Here is a 14,140-nt window from a genome sequence, read left to right on the forward strand (position 1 = left end):
TTTTGTGGTATCTCTAACAATGAGATTCATTTATTAAAAGTGATTTTGGTTTTTTTCAACTAACACGTGCCATCTGAATGGATTAATCTGCTTTCAATTCCTTTACAATGCATTAATCTCCGCTTACAAGCTAGTATTACGATTTAAGGCACTGTGCAAAGCACTACGTACGGATAATTTCAATTCGCATTCTCCAGAAAAAACAACTCTTAACAAACACTACATATAAGTAAGCTATATGTACAAGCTAAAATGTGGGGAGCGGCTAGCTCCTTTGTTCCGATAACGGTGATATACGACGATATTCGATATATATATATATGATTCTTGACTAGCACTCTGGCACGCCCTCCGTCGGCGTCCCTCTGAATTGGTTGGGATCATAGTAGTAGACACTGGGCGACCACGGCCTCTCAGCTCCGGCCGCCATTTCCGGATGGGCAACGGCCACTGTCCGGCAGCCGCAATCCTGGGGCTTTCCCATTCCCTCGCCGGGAAACTCCTGGCCCACCGCCTGGGCACGCAGCACAATCTGGTGGGGATTGGTCACCTCCACATTGGTTATCACTCCGGCCTCGTGCCGAAAACTGTAGAATCTGTTTGTCAAATGCCCATCCACGTAAATCTGGGGGACAGAGAAGGATTTAAATGGAATGTACTGAAATTGGTATGTAGAGTAACCCACCTCGTATCCTGCGATAGCACGACAGTCCGCCAGTTCCCATCTGACGTAGAGAGCAGTGCAACCCAGCGGGCTCACACTCTTAATTGTAACCGGGAAACTATCGCCCGGCCCTGCCCTGTTTGTTGCATCATTAGCCTTAATGTCCTAGTGAATATACATTAGAGGTTTTAATGATTAGTGGTTAATGAGTTTGGGGTAAAGGGGCTTGGAGTAAAGGGGTTTGGGAAACCTACCTTGGGCTTTGCCTTTTTGTTGCCCAGCACACAGTCCATGGCATGCAGATCAATGATCATCGAGTCTATAAAATATTTCTGTAAAACAAAAAAAATGGAAATGTGTTTAGTTAAGATTAGGGGGTTGTTTTATTAGACAAAGTGATTGAAGAGTTTTTAAAATTTTGAATTTTATTAAAATTTATATGGTCAATAAATACTTATTGATCTTAAAAATACTGTAGTCTAAATTAAAGTTTTATAAAATATAAATATTAATAAGTTTTTTTTAGGACAAAGTGTAATAAACATAAATATTGTGAGTTATGATCTGGAATCCCCAGGTTTGGCTTACCATTTCGCATAGTGGATCGCACATGGCCGAGCGCAGGGTCTTGGAAACCGTCTTGCACTCGTCGTCGCAGATGAGGGCGCGGCAGTGGCAGCAGAGGCATCCTTGCTCGGGCTGCTCCTCGCACTCCTCCTGGCACTCCTCCGGACACTCCTCCGGACACTCCTCCTCGCCTTCCTCGCATTCTGCTGGGCAGACGTCGCAGGGCTCGGCTATGTCCTCGCAGGAGTGTACAGCCGTGTCATCGCCGCCAGGACATAGACCGCAGTCTTTGAGCGCCTGCTGGAGGAGCTGCTCGCAGAGGCTTTTCAGCTCGGGAGGAAGAGGTCCATCGGGCAGCAGACCAGTACAAGGAACCTTAGGCGGCGGGATCGGTGGTTCGGGTTCCGCACAGGGATCAATACTGTAGGGATAGGCCGCCCAGTCCTTTTCCTCTTTGGTCCACGGAGGGCAGGACACCATGCCCGCAAATGGACACACAATCTGCTCGCTTTTGTCCTCCTTTCCGCAGGGCACCGTGTTCGTGGATCCATCACAGATTTCCTTCAGTGACATGCTTTGGGTCTTTTGTTCCGGCTCCTTGCCTTCCGTGTTGATGTCCGCCTCCTGCAGCTCCTTGTCGAAGAAGGCTTTCAGCTGCTTGCAAAGCTCCGACTCCTCCTTGCAATCGCATTTCTTTTTCTCATCATCATCGCCCTCGCAGTCGAGGAATACATCGCCGTCCAGGCCATCTCCCGAGCAGGTTCGTGGATCTCCAATGTCGAAGAATTGCTCTGAGGAAAAGTTACACGGCTGAATGATGCACTTTTCGGGTTCGGGTTCTGGCGGGAAATCCGGATCCAATTCAAAAGCGTAGATATCGGTCTCTGGGACCTCCGGTTCCGGCGGCGGCAGGAAGCACTTGCGCAGGTATTCCTCCAGCTGATGGAAGCACTCGACTCGCCGGAGCTCCCTCTTCGACTTGGGCTTATCGCCAGGCTCCTCCTCACCCTTTCGGTCATGTTGGGCCGCACAGCACTCGTCGAAGGGCAGACATGGTTCAGAGGGTTCCTCCTCCGGGGCAACTGCACTCTCTTTTTCCGATCTTAGGAGAAGAGTCAGCTCCCGGAAGAGCTGCTGGATCATGCAGGGGCGAGATACGCCGCAATCGCAACTGGGGGTGGTTAGCTTCTCCATCAACTCCAGAATGCGCTGTTTTCGCGTGCAGCAGGCCATTGTTTTATTCCCGCAGATATCTTCCGGTGTCTGAAAACCAGTGCCCTCCTGGGCACTGAACATCTCCGGCAGATCGTCATTCACGTAGCATTGGCACTCTTTGTGAACACACGGCGACTGGGAGAGATCCTCTGGAGGTGGTTCATCGCCATTGCACAGGCAACTGCCGCCGGAGAGACTTCTGTGCGTGTGGAGACTGGTCTGGATGGGATCGGAGTCGGATTCGGATTCGGAGGACTTGCCGCAGTCACAGAACTTCTCATGGTCCTTTAGGCTAACTTTCCTAGAACGGAAAGAGGCACTGGGGTCACATTGGGATGTCTGGTACTCCTCGAACTGGGCGAAGCCGGATGGGTGTTGTATTCTGGCGGAGGGACCGGGCTGGAAGAGGCTCTCTGCCGCACACTCTGTGCAATCCACAAACTCGCGATCCTCTTGATTCCTCCGATGAGAAGGGGTGTCGGCCAGGTTGGTCACGAAGCCCTTGACAGGCTTCTGTTCCGAGGCACACAAGCAGGTGATCTGGCCCACAATCGACTGGGATCGTGTGGTGGCCGAGGTCTCAGTATCCGCTCCAAAGGAAGGCTGATTGCACGGATGTCCCGACCTGGTGGCACTTGACATGCTCTGATAGTTTCCCTGACTCCGCGGATAGGAGACCATCGAGGGGGGCTTAGATGTCTGGGTGGCATTGCAGATACAGGGAGGTTTTTCAACTGGATAGGCTTCACTATCCGGATCCTTTAGAGCAGACAACCAAGTCACGCCACTTTGGTTCGGTGGATTGGACTTACTGGGCATACTGGACAAGCTCTTGGAACGGGAGTGCCTGCTCCTGGCTGGTTTGGCATCCGGAGCGATGGTGTGACCGCTTTTGAAGGAGGTTACGGTGACCTTCGATTGGATGGGATCCCTGCTATACGATGGAGCACTGACCACATTGCTCTGACCTGCCCAGTAAGGGGGATTGGAGCCACAGGTGCAGGGATCGAGAAGCTCCTTGGTGCAGTTTGTTAGAGCACTCTTGAACGAGGCACTTTGTTCCGTCACCGAGGTCCTCACTGAGCAGGGCCCTTTCTGGCTGGGCTTCTCCAGGTTACTCACTCCGCAAGGAAGAGCATCTTCGTGGCACTGGCACACGTGGGTCTTGACCGCCGGTGGATCGGCGGACTGGGACCGCTTGACCTTGCACGAGCAGGATGGCTCCTCCTCCTCATCCTGTTCCAACTTCGATTCCGGCTCCGATACCGGGTTCTTGGGCGTGTGGTGCTCCCGCAAAAAGGAGGCCTCCGTCTGCGAGGGCTTGGCACATGGATCCTCGAAATCAGAGGGCTCAGACTGGGACTTTGTCGGCTTCCAGTGGGATTTCAGGTAGGATTGCTCGGTCTGTTGGTGGCGGGAGTTGGGGTCGTTGTCGGAATGTCGCTCATGCTGCATGTACATCAGAGCCGGGCATTCTACGGATGAAAAGAGAGGGAGAAAAGTAGGATTGGATTAGACATTACATAAAATGAAAGGATTGATCCCCAAGAATCAGTTCGTATATATTGAATCTGCTGAATTGTGATCGATTTCTATATTATAATTTTCCTTATTATTATTGTATTCCTTATATTACTTTTCCATTTTTATTGAAAACATTTCTTGAAGTTTGCTTAATATTTGTTTTTGGCATGGTGACCATATTAAAATGTAAGGTTCATAACCATTCGATGGTAAACCATACAAATAGACTGCAGCCCTAATCGAAACATCGCTTCTTAACCGCCAAAATAAAGTAAGTGACAAAAAAAGTAAGCAATATCAAAACTAGATAAAAGAAGTAAATTCTAATTTTAACTGGAAACAAACTGGTTTTGGATCTAAAACATATGATTTTTTTTCGACTATTGAAAACATCTATTCAGTCAAAGATATTAATAAACATTAAAAACAAAATTAGGTAAAAGATTTTAAAAATAATAAATAATAATACTATAAAAAGACGTCGTCGCTTACAATATTGTTGCGGTTAAGGCTCGAAAGGTTGAGCTATAACCGTTACCGAACCGATGCCGAAAACCGATTCGGACCGATTCCCCGGCTAGAACACACACGATTCGATTCGATTTGATTCGATGGGCAAACACATTTTATTCGGTTGGTTGGCTTATGGGCACGAGCAGTTCCTTGATTTCGGTCAATTGGATTTCGCGGCCCCGCGTAAGTTCCGGCTGGGACCACATCTCGACGTGGTACAGCTCCAGGAACTTGGCCTCCGCCTTTTCCCGGCACGGGCAAAAGTCAAAGTAGGACTCCTGGCTGCAGATCTCCCGATCCTCGAACTTGGTGAAGATGGTGCCGCGCTGGACGCAGCGGCAGACCTTCACATTTTCGTGCTCCTGGTTTTGGGCAAAGGAGCGCTTCTTCCACGGACACATGCAGCAGCCACAGTTGCCCGGACAGAAGACATTGCCCTCCTCGTCCATGATGGGACTGGGATCGAAGCGGCAGGGGGAGCAGTTGGAGAACTCCTTGTTTTGGGGTCGCGCCATGTAGTATCGCTTGCTACTCGTCGGCTGTGCCTCTGGCGGCAGTGGCTCCTCCTCGCTGGACAGCATGTCGTCCGACTCCTCGGTCCGGTACTCTGGCTCGGCTGCTGGCGCATCGATTTTCAAGTGCCCCGCCTCGGCCGCGTCCGCCAGATCCTCCAGAGATTCCTCTTCCGGCGGCGGCGTGGGCAATAGCTCTGGAAATGGCTCGGGCTCCGGTTCCGGCAATGGCAAAACGCATATGGAGATCACCTCCCGCGCCTCCGGATCGTACCGGTGGCCACAGGTGGCGTTCGTGCAGCGGTAATACTGCGACGTGGAGTCCCCACAGCTGCCCATGTAGGTGGTCCCACCGGACCCTTCGGTCACCTGCTGAGATTCGCAGGGACGTAACTGTTCGCTGGCGGATTTACCTGAGCTGGGCTTGGGCGCCCTCGGAGCTGGTCCCATCCGCTGCTGGGATCGGCACTGGCAGATGGACTCCTTGCGGTGCCTGCTGGCCGGCGGATGTTTCTGCTTCTGCTGGCAGCTGGCTATCTTGCCGCTCTGCGGATTGAACTCCAGCGGCATCTGGACGGTGACGGGTTTGCCGTGCAGCGGACAGCCGATGCGACTCTTCTTCGGGTCCACCAATCGAGCTGTCAGCTCCAGGGTGACGGCACACGGCCGATTCCATCCGCCCAAACTGTCAAAATTCTTGAGCAGCATCTGGGTGGTGTTGGCCGCCCGTTCCAGGGCCTCTCGAATCGACGTCGGATCGTCAAACTTGCACCGACTGGTCGCACTGCGGCCCTCCTTCGGAGAGTCGGGCAGTCCTTCCGGGCCAAGGCAGTCGAAGAAGATGTCCTGGTCACTGCGCTGCTGCTGGAAGTTGTCGCCCATGAAGAGCAGTCGCGTGGAGTCCATTCCGCGGGACAATGTCATGGTGCTCTGGCTCATAAAGCGACCCCGCGAATAGTCAGTTTGATCCATGCTCGGATCAGCGGGTGGGTTGGTGGGTTCCTCGTCCATGACGCTTGAACGACTCGCACTGTTTTCCAAAAATCAAGTCTTGAACTTACATTCAATTTTTAAGTGTGTGTTGCCTGTTCGATTGAGCCTAAATTACTGAATTCCGACGTGCCGATAAATTGACATTTGGGAATGGTTTACTTTGGTGCGACAAGCAGCTCCTATGATTTCACTTTAAAAACGTTTTTTTTGTCTTCAAAAACTCTTATATCTTTGTGTTCTAACTTGGCTAAAATGGGACTTTCTGCTGCAGGGCTCACAATTTTAGATAGTGGATGTCTAAAGCTAAATTTACTCACTTTTCGGATATTGTGGGACTATTTACCATTACTATTTTTTCCAAAAATGTATAAAATTTCCAAATTTTAGTTCTGAATACTTTGGAAATATTATTACTAGTTCAAGTAGCTATAAAATCACTATTTAAACATTTTTCCTTTACGGAAGGTAGAAAAAAACCCACGACCCACTACAGTAAAGAATACAAAATGCCTAAACATTGTTAAATTTAGTGATGAATAAGTGTTCCAGAGAAGCAATTAATTTAAGGACATTAAATGACAGGTGCAATCACTGGAATTTACGAGCTTTGATCCGGCTCCTGGCCATCGTAGCGAACCTCGTCCTTTGTAGCGCTCCATCGCACACTGGTTCTCCTGTTCTTGAACTTGCTGTGACTTTTGGGTGCATTGCAGCCACAGAAGGTACCGATCGACTTCGGCTGAAAGATGTTCACCTTGACCTGGCCACTTTCCGGATTCAGTTCGATGGGCAGCTTGAGGGTCACAGGGTCTCCAATCAGTTTGCACTGCCTGTCCTTGGGACAGGGACACTTGTCGTCGGTGTGGAGACGAGCGCTGACCTCCAGGGTGGCCGGGTAGAAACGGGTCATCGATGGGCGAGTGGGCACGCAGTCGGTGCCGCCATAGCACCTCAACAGTCGCTGGGTGGTATTGGCTGCTCGTTCCAGCACGGCCCGAATCTCCACGGGATCGTCGAATCGGGGCGCCCGCTTGCAGATCACCTCGTCGCCACCACCCACTGCCAACTCCGGAGACCCCTCGTCGTCACTCCGGCAGTCGTAGAACGTATCCATACCCTCATTGCCGCCAATCATACTGCTTAATTAATAACAAATTTGGAAAAATCTAGGTAAGAAGTGATTCAACCGAAACTACAAGTTATTCTACAAGGGAAACTTATCTCAAGGCACTACAGATTATGTCTAGGAAACTGTAGTGACCCATCTGAACCCAATGGATCTTGCACAGACCACCTGGGATGACTTTTCATGAACCAATCCACCTAAAGATCTAAAGCCTGACAGCCTATATAAAGTCCAGGAGTCACTTGGTAATTTACATTTATAGTTTTTATGGGGTATTTACATCGAAATTGAGATCATGAAGGGGGCTCATTAGGGAGCCCTGAACAACGTCGAGTTGCTTCGCTCCACGGGAATGTAGACGGTGCAGCAGAACTCCAACTCCACCTTCTGGTTGTGATAGAGCACCAGCCGGGCATGGATGCGCTGCTCGATCTGATTCAGCAGCGCCGAAGATGCGGGCTTGAGGGCCAACTTCAAACTCCGCACACAATCCAGAGCCGCCACAAATCCCTCGTAGCTCTCCGGCGACTCTGCGTTCTTCCTCTCCGTCCACATGTCCTGCAGGAGTTCGAGGTGCTCACGGAAATCCTCCCCGCCCTCCCACAAGTGGAGAAGGCGTGTCCGGAAGGCGGACACATCAAAGTACTCATTTGTGGCGTCCTGGAGGAGATCAACGAAGCAGCGGGTTCTCAGAGGCAACAGGAGCAATCGCTGCTCCACACCTACATCCACTTGAGTTCCGCTCTCCACGGTTTCTGGTTGCACCTGGGTTTCCCGTTCACACAAATCCGGCGTGGTCTGGACCTCCTCCTCCACACTCTTCAGATCTTCTGTTTGGACGAAGGATCCGCTGGCCAGTGATTCCCAATCTAGATTGACCACTTCCGCATGCATGGAGTACAGGGAAAGTACCGAATTGGTCGAGTGAGCCGTGTGAACTGACAACACCGAGTGGAAACTGTTGCAGGAGAGACTTGGCTGGAGCGGAATAGCCGGAGATCGATTTGAAGCCCTCATGCGAGCACGGTAGATGCGCCTGAAGGTGAATCGCTCCAACATGGATCGCTGACGGTGAAGTGGCCTTGGCTGCACCTCCTTCTCCACCTGCGCCCGCTTTTTGCTCTTCTTCTCGACTTGCTGCTCCACCTGATCACTTTCGCTGGCCAGTTGCCTCAAGAAGGAGGGCACCTCGGAGATATTCTTCTGTACTTCATCTGGTGGCTTGATGACTGTCAGTTGTTTTAGATTCGTCCGACTGTCAGCTCCGCCACGAGATCGCCTGGATTTCTGGGCGTACCTGCCCACCTTCAAGCCCTTTGGCCGGGATGAAGACGCCTGGACACTTACACAACTAGATGGCTTGCTCCTAACAATGGGTTCACTTCCATTGTCTTCTTGAATTGCTTGACTTTCCTCAATACGCACTGACTTTCTTGACCTGCCTGATTTTCTTGAACTGCCTGACTTTCTTGACCCAGTTGACATCCTTGACCCAGTTGACTTTCTTGAACCAATTGACTTTCTTGACTAGTTATGGTTGATAATCCCGTCCCACTTATCCTAGTTAATGAGGGCTCCTGGGCCGTGGCCCAGCTGATGCCTTCTATCTCCGATCCAGCCCACTGGTCTGGCTGGTTCTTAGCTAGACTCACCTCAGACGGACTCTGCGAGAGGAGGGTGTCCGCCAGATGCTTCACGCTGCAGGCGATCGCCTGGAAGTCCTTGTGGAGGGGCAGCTCAAAATCGCGACCCTGTAATAGAGAATAAGGGGAATAAGGATAACCTTCAGTTTAATATGGTATACAACTCACCTCCAGGTCGAGCAGGGCCACGCCCAATCCTTGGCTGGCGGCCTGCAGACTCGGCACTTCGTCCTTCTTGGCCCGTTTGGCAGGACTATCGTAGAGCTCATCGGCCAGGCTGTAGCCCTCGGGAATGACGCCCAGTTTGCGCTCCATGAGCTGGCACTGCTCGTCCTTGGTGCGCAGCTCGTCCTCCAGGCAGCGTGCCCGCTCCTCCGAGTCCTTCATCTGCGTCTCCATCTGGCGGATCTTGTTCTCCAGCGTGCCCACCTCCTCCTTCAGTTCGCTGTTGGTGACCTCGATGTGCAGGTACTCCTTCTTGATGTCAAAGATCTGGGTGCGCAGAGCATCCGTCTCCTGTCTCAATTGATCTTCAGTATTTTGTTGGACCTTCTTGGCAAAGCTCAGGTCATCCATTAGGGCCTGGCTTCGTCGCCTTTCGGTTTCCAGTGCCTCCGTTAGGGGCATCTTGTGCTCCGCCTCCATCTCCATCTTGGCCATCACGCTCTCCATGCTGCACTGCAGCGTGCGATTCTCGGTGAGCAGATCGCGATGCTCCTTGGTCATCCGAACCAGGCAAGTCTTCAGTGCCTGTTCGCCCTCCTCCAGCTGCTGGATCTTTTCGGTGGCCGCCCGCGAGTCCTCCCGCAGGCAATCCTGCAGTTGGCCTATCTTCTGCTTGAGACTGGCCTCCTTGGATCTGTAGGCCTCCTCGCGCTCCTTGTACTGCTGCTCCAGATCCACCCAGTGGGAATCGGCCGTCTCCATGGCCTCATAGTGCCGGGCATTCAGCTCTTTCAGTTGGCTTCGCAGGCTCTTGACCTCTTCCTTGAGGTATACGATCTCGCGACCCTCGCCAGGATCTGCATATCCCGCTTGACCGAGACTAAAGTCCGATGTGTGCATTTTGGCACCATGAACCTGACCTCCTTGGCCTGAGGAAGTGTAGCCGGAGGAGAGACGAGGACTGTTTTCCGGGGATGAAATGTTGTTGCCCATTTTGGCCAATGATAACAAACGACAGATCAGCAGCAAAGGCAAGGATCTGCGCAGATCCTGCAGCTCTTTTCTGGCTTGCTTTCGTTCCGTTTGGAGATGCTCCAACTGGGTTTCAGCTGCTACCAGATCCTCGCGCAGGATGAGAACCTCTGCCCTGCAATCCTGGTACTTGGCGCCCAGTGCCTCCTTGCCGAATTCCAACTCCACGTTGCGCTGGCGCAGGATTTCCAGTTCCACCTCGTTGCGCTGCAGATGGAGTCGCGTGTCGTTCTCCGCCTCCTCGAACTCGCACTTGGCCTCCTCCAATTGGGCGTTCTGATCGGTTAGCAGTTCCACCCGGTCGCCCAGCTCCTTGAGATCCTTCTCCAGCTGCAGTTCCCTCTGCAATCTCTGGGCCAAGTGCCTGGCCTGCGTCTCACCACTGCTCTCGTAGATCAGCAGCTTGCCCTCCAGTTGCTCCAATCTCTCCTGGTAGAACTGTAGATGCGGGTGGTTCACGTTGTTCGACGGCAGATCGCACTCCACAAATACTCCACTCTCGCTGAGACTGCTGCTCTGCCACGAGCTCACCTGGCTGCAGTGCCTCTTACTGGGCGTGGGCGGAGTGGTGGGCGTGGCACAATTGCTGTACGGCTGGACGGTGGCTACGATCCTATGATTGTGACTCTGACTGTGGTTGTGACTTTGGGTTGGGTTGTGCCTCCGGGGAGTTTCCGTGCGGTTCTGTGTTTGCAAAATAAAAACAAAACTTGAATTTTAGCGATTTCTTAGTCCGAACTTTTCATTAAGGTGGTTAAAACAACTAAAGGAAAAGGAATAAGTTGAGTATCAGTATCTTTGTAGATTGTATATGTTCGCAAAACTCTCTGTAGTGTTTTCTACGATTAACTGACAAAAATAACTGAGGTAGCTATGCTTAAATAGATTGTGGCTTACATTTTAAAGTTTACTCTCTTGGATTTTATGGATGAATATACTAGGAAAATTAAATTACAACTGAAATACCTATTTATTCCCATTTTATGCAAAATGTGAATTTATATTTACATGTAATGGTCACAATTTAGTATGTCAAAAGAGCTTTTTCATACCTGATCGCCTGGCATCATGGCGTCCAGGTCCAGTTGCTGGACGCACTGCAGCAGTTGTTGCAGGCAGCGCTTGTCCCGATCCTCCAGTTGCTGGGCAGACTGCTCCAGCAGATCCTGCAGACTCTGGCAGTGGCCCTCGCAGGTGCTCTCCATCTGGTTAGGATTGAAGATCGAGGATATGGCGATTAGATATATTCCGCTGTTTAACAGTTACTTAGGCAAATTATCACTGGCTTTATGCTCCGCTGCCGACACTGACACACTCTCATGTGCACACACCGATCTCCGACTAATTTCACTTTGCAAGCTGCTCGAATAATTACTTTTGGTTATTGCAATTAGGCGAGTGAATTGGATTTTCAAGCTGAACGACTTCACTGCTGCTGGCTGCCAGCTGAAACTGTTTGGCTCTAGAAATTAAACGTACCGAAACTGAAAAACAGCATACATGATTGATGGATACGGGGCATCGAATTGGAGATACCCTCTATACAAATTTTAGTATTTTTCTGTTTACTAAGAAATTAGTGTATTATAAGCTAAGTACAAGGTTCTATATAATTTCCTTTCTGCATAAAAGATATATTTATTACTTCATTTTTGATTGTTAAATAATTGTTACTAAAATATGTGTTTATTTTTCTTTTTTAAGATGTGAAAGATACACCAAATAGAAATTGTTAAACAAGACACATTATTCCTTTTAAAGGATTGTATAGAATTTATTTGTAGATTATAATTCCTTTTAGGTATTAATAATTTAGGTATTACTGTGGCCTATTCCCCATGATTTCTAAACGCAATATAATGTGTTAAAGTATAACGAGGTACCCTCAACATCAAGGTTTTATATATATTGCACAGAGCTTTCCAAATATTTTGCTCATGGTAATTGAAGCATTAACAAAAGTTAAGAAAAGGCCCTACATATTTTTGCCAACCCGATATACCCTCATCCGCTCCATTTAATGGGCACCACTAAGGTGTGGGGCCAACAAAGCCTTTTGCTGGATTTGGTTGTCTATGAGTAACGACAAAAGACCCATAAGTATAACAAGATTCGTAGATGGCGGCCACTTAGGGCGCTACCCTTATAAGCAGCGTTTTAAGCGCTTGACTCTGATTTGGCTAAAACAACTCCTAGGCTAAATCGTCTATATGGCTAAGAAGCGACACCAGCATGGTTAAATTGTAGACGTTGATCACGGATCGATGATGTAGTGACATAAAGTCGCAGTGCAGACTCACTAGCAATTGGAAAGTTTAACCACAGATTTCAATTCCTGAATATTTTATAACACAGGCAAATGAGTTTGTCATTAACTGCGGCTGCTCCAGTGAAACAATTTCAATTGGAAAATACAAAAGATTGTTGTTGCCGTTAAACCAAAACAATTTCCGTGCTGGCTTAGATGCCGAACAAAACTGCGAGACTTCAGCACACGAAGCTGGCCAAAAGCGTTAACTTGGCTCTGAGCGAGCTCAAGTCAGGTTCGAATGAAGTCGACTCAATTCATTCATAAACAACCGCCAAGTGAGTCACTCGCTCGAGTGGTTTCCCAAACTGGCTTTCGAGTGATTCGCGGTCTGAGGTGCCATTTGCTTACCTTATCGCTATCATCCTCCAGCTCGAGAATGCGAAACTCCAGAAGTTCGTTCTGTTCGCGCAGCTCGCTGGTCTCGTCCTCGAAGGAGGAGTGCTTCTCCTCCAGCTCCTTGATCCGCTGCATCAGCTCCCCAATCTGGGCCTGCTTCTTACCGCTGCTCATCGCCGCCTTCTCCGCGGCCTCCAGCTCCTGTTTCATCAGCTGCACCTCCGTTTGCAGGCGCTCGTTCTCCTTCTGGTACATTTCCGCTTCCTTTTGCAGCTTGTCCAGGTCCTGCAGCTGCAAGAAAACGAGGGTGGATTCAGTATGTATTTAACGGAAACTATTCTAGGACCTCTGGGAAATCACCCCTGAAGAATCCCTCTAGAATCCTAATGGATGTTCCTTAATTTAACCATTTCTTTTCTTATTTTTCTTCATCCTTATTACTTCAACTATACAATCATTTAATCAAATGTATAATTACGTTTTTGTAAAATAACTAAAAAAATTTTTATAATATTTGTATCGATAATTAAGAAATGTAAAGTTATATTACGAACTTATGCATGGATCATGAAGGTCTTTAAAAATATCCAATGCCTTGGGAAATAACTTTTGTATACGCCTTTCATTCTATTCTATGTTATGAAGATCAACAAACGATATTAATTTCCAGAGTAATCTTTTCTCAACAATTAAAACATCTTATTCATTTTAGAAATATACATTTATCAAAATGTTTCTTATGGAATACTAAAGAGCTATTAAGTAGAAAACAGAAGTTGATTAACTGATAAGCATTGTTTTAGTTTTTCTAAAAATAATAAATCACAGTCTATCATTATTAATCAAGTGGTTTAAAGCAAGCCTCTCATTTCTAGACTTTGATGGGTTTTTGTTATGTTTTCCAAGCCCAATTTAAAGCCAAGCTCGAGTAGCTGGCAGAGACCAAGTACTTACAGTCTGCCAAATCACGCCGCTGTCGGATCCGCTCGAGGGCGGCTGCGGGCTGATGGAGGGCGGGGCCGAGGACAAAGCCGAGTCCGTGTCCGAATTGGGGTCCTTGAGGAGGGGGAAAAAGAAGAGGCTTAGATGTCAGAGTTCGACGAAATGCATAGGCAATGACTCACCTTCGACTTGGCTGCCGCCGGATGATGGATGCCGAGCAGCGTCGTCATCCAAGTGGTGGCCCTCATCTCGTCGGGGGCCCTCATGCGAGGAGGAGCATCATCCAATCCATTCGGTTGACTACTCTTCATTGTTGTGCGCATCTCGAGCGCTGATTTATGTGCATTTTTCGTATTGTTGATTAGCTCAATGTTCTTGAGTTGGGTTATCTGCGGGAAATGTATGGGGAAAAATTAGAAAATGTCGTGCCATAGTTACATTTATTCCGCCACTCTCCATCACTCTTTACCCACGTTTTCTTCGGCCGACCTGGCCCAGAATGGACAAAGCAATTAACAAAAGAATCTGTTTTTTATCTGTTCTTCGTGGCGCGTACGTATATGTGGCATAAAGAGGGGGCCTAAGAACTGAAAACTG

General features: G+C 49.1%; 3 protein-coding genes across 5 annotated transcripts in view; all 3 read right to left on the bottom strand.

The window, feature by feature from the left end:
• On the bottom strand, positions 1–6,105 carry LOC108037352. Its single transcript, XM_044458746.1, has 5 exons — positions 5,409–6,105; positions 1,253–3,921; positions 919–996; positions 686–829; positions 1–625 (listed from the first exon to the last, which is right to left on the bottom strand). The coding sequence occupies exons 1-5, from the start codon at positions 6,004–6,006 to the stop codon at positions 332–334; spliced, it is 3,783 nt and encodes a 1,260-aa protein (XP_044314681.1). The 5' UTR covers positions 6,007–6,105; the 3' UTR covers positions 1–331.
• The window catches only part of LOC108043828 (intracellular protein transport protein USO1), a 25,260-nt gene continuing 14,928 nt past the window's right edge, over positions 3,809–14,140 (bottom strand). For all 3 annotated transcript variants that reach the window (XM_044458748.1, XM_044458747.1, XM_044458749.1), the window contains 7 exons: positions 13,726–13,932; positions 13,556–13,657; positions 12,614–12,892; positions 11,007–11,159; positions 8,926–10,638; positions 8,767–8,865; positions 3,809–3,921 (listed from right to left, as the gene is read on the bottom strand). In XM_044458748.1, the coding sequence (XP_044314683.1) occupies positions 3,907–3,921; positions 8,767–8,865; positions 8,926–10,638; positions 11,007–11,159; positions 12,614–12,892; positions 13,556–13,657; positions 13,726–13,932 (2,568 nt within the window). In that variant the 3' untranslated portion in view covers positions 3,809–3,906. The remainder of the gene's footprint in view (positions 3,922–8,766; positions 8,866–8,925; positions 10,639–11,006; positions 11,160–12,613; positions 12,893–13,555; positions 13,658–13,725; positions 13,933–14,140) is intronic.
• LOC108043527 lies at positions 6,496–7,322 on the bottom strand. The gene has a single exon (XM_017122272.2). The coding sequence runs from the start codon at positions 7,121–7,123 to the stop codon at positions 6,587–6,589; it is 537 nt and encodes a 178-aa protein (XP_016977761.1). The 5' UTR covers positions 7,124–7,322; the 3' UTR covers positions 6,496–6,586.

Source organism: Drosophila rhopaloa, unplaced genomic scaffold (genome assembly GCF_018152115.1).
Source record: "Drosophila rhopaloa isolate 14029-0021.01 unplaced genomic scaffold, ASM1815211v1 contig_167, whole genome shotgun sequence".
Classification (NCBI taxonomy): domain Eukaryota; kingdom Metazoa; phylum Arthropoda; class Insecta; order Diptera; family Drosophilidae; genus Drosophila; species Drosophila rhopaloa.

Excerpts from the sequence above, each read along its gene's own strand:
- LOC108037352 (XM_044458746.1), bottom strand. The coding sequence starts at position 6,006 with ATGGACGAGGAACCCACCAACCCACCCGCTGATCCGAGCATGGATCAA. Across the intron at positions 3,922-5,408 it reads GGCGCCCAAGCCCAGCTCAG|AATGCCCGGCTCTGATGTAC; the intron begins GTAAATCCGCCA and ends TTTCATCCGTAG. Across the intron at positions 626-685 it reads GTGCTATCGCAGGATACGAG|ATTTACGTGGATGGGCATTT; the intron begins GTGGGTTACTCT and ends TCTGTCCCCCAG.
- LOC108043527 (XM_017122272.2), bottom strand. The coding sequence starts at position 7,123 with ATGATTGGCGGCAATGAGGGTATGGATACGTTCTACGACTGCCGGAGT.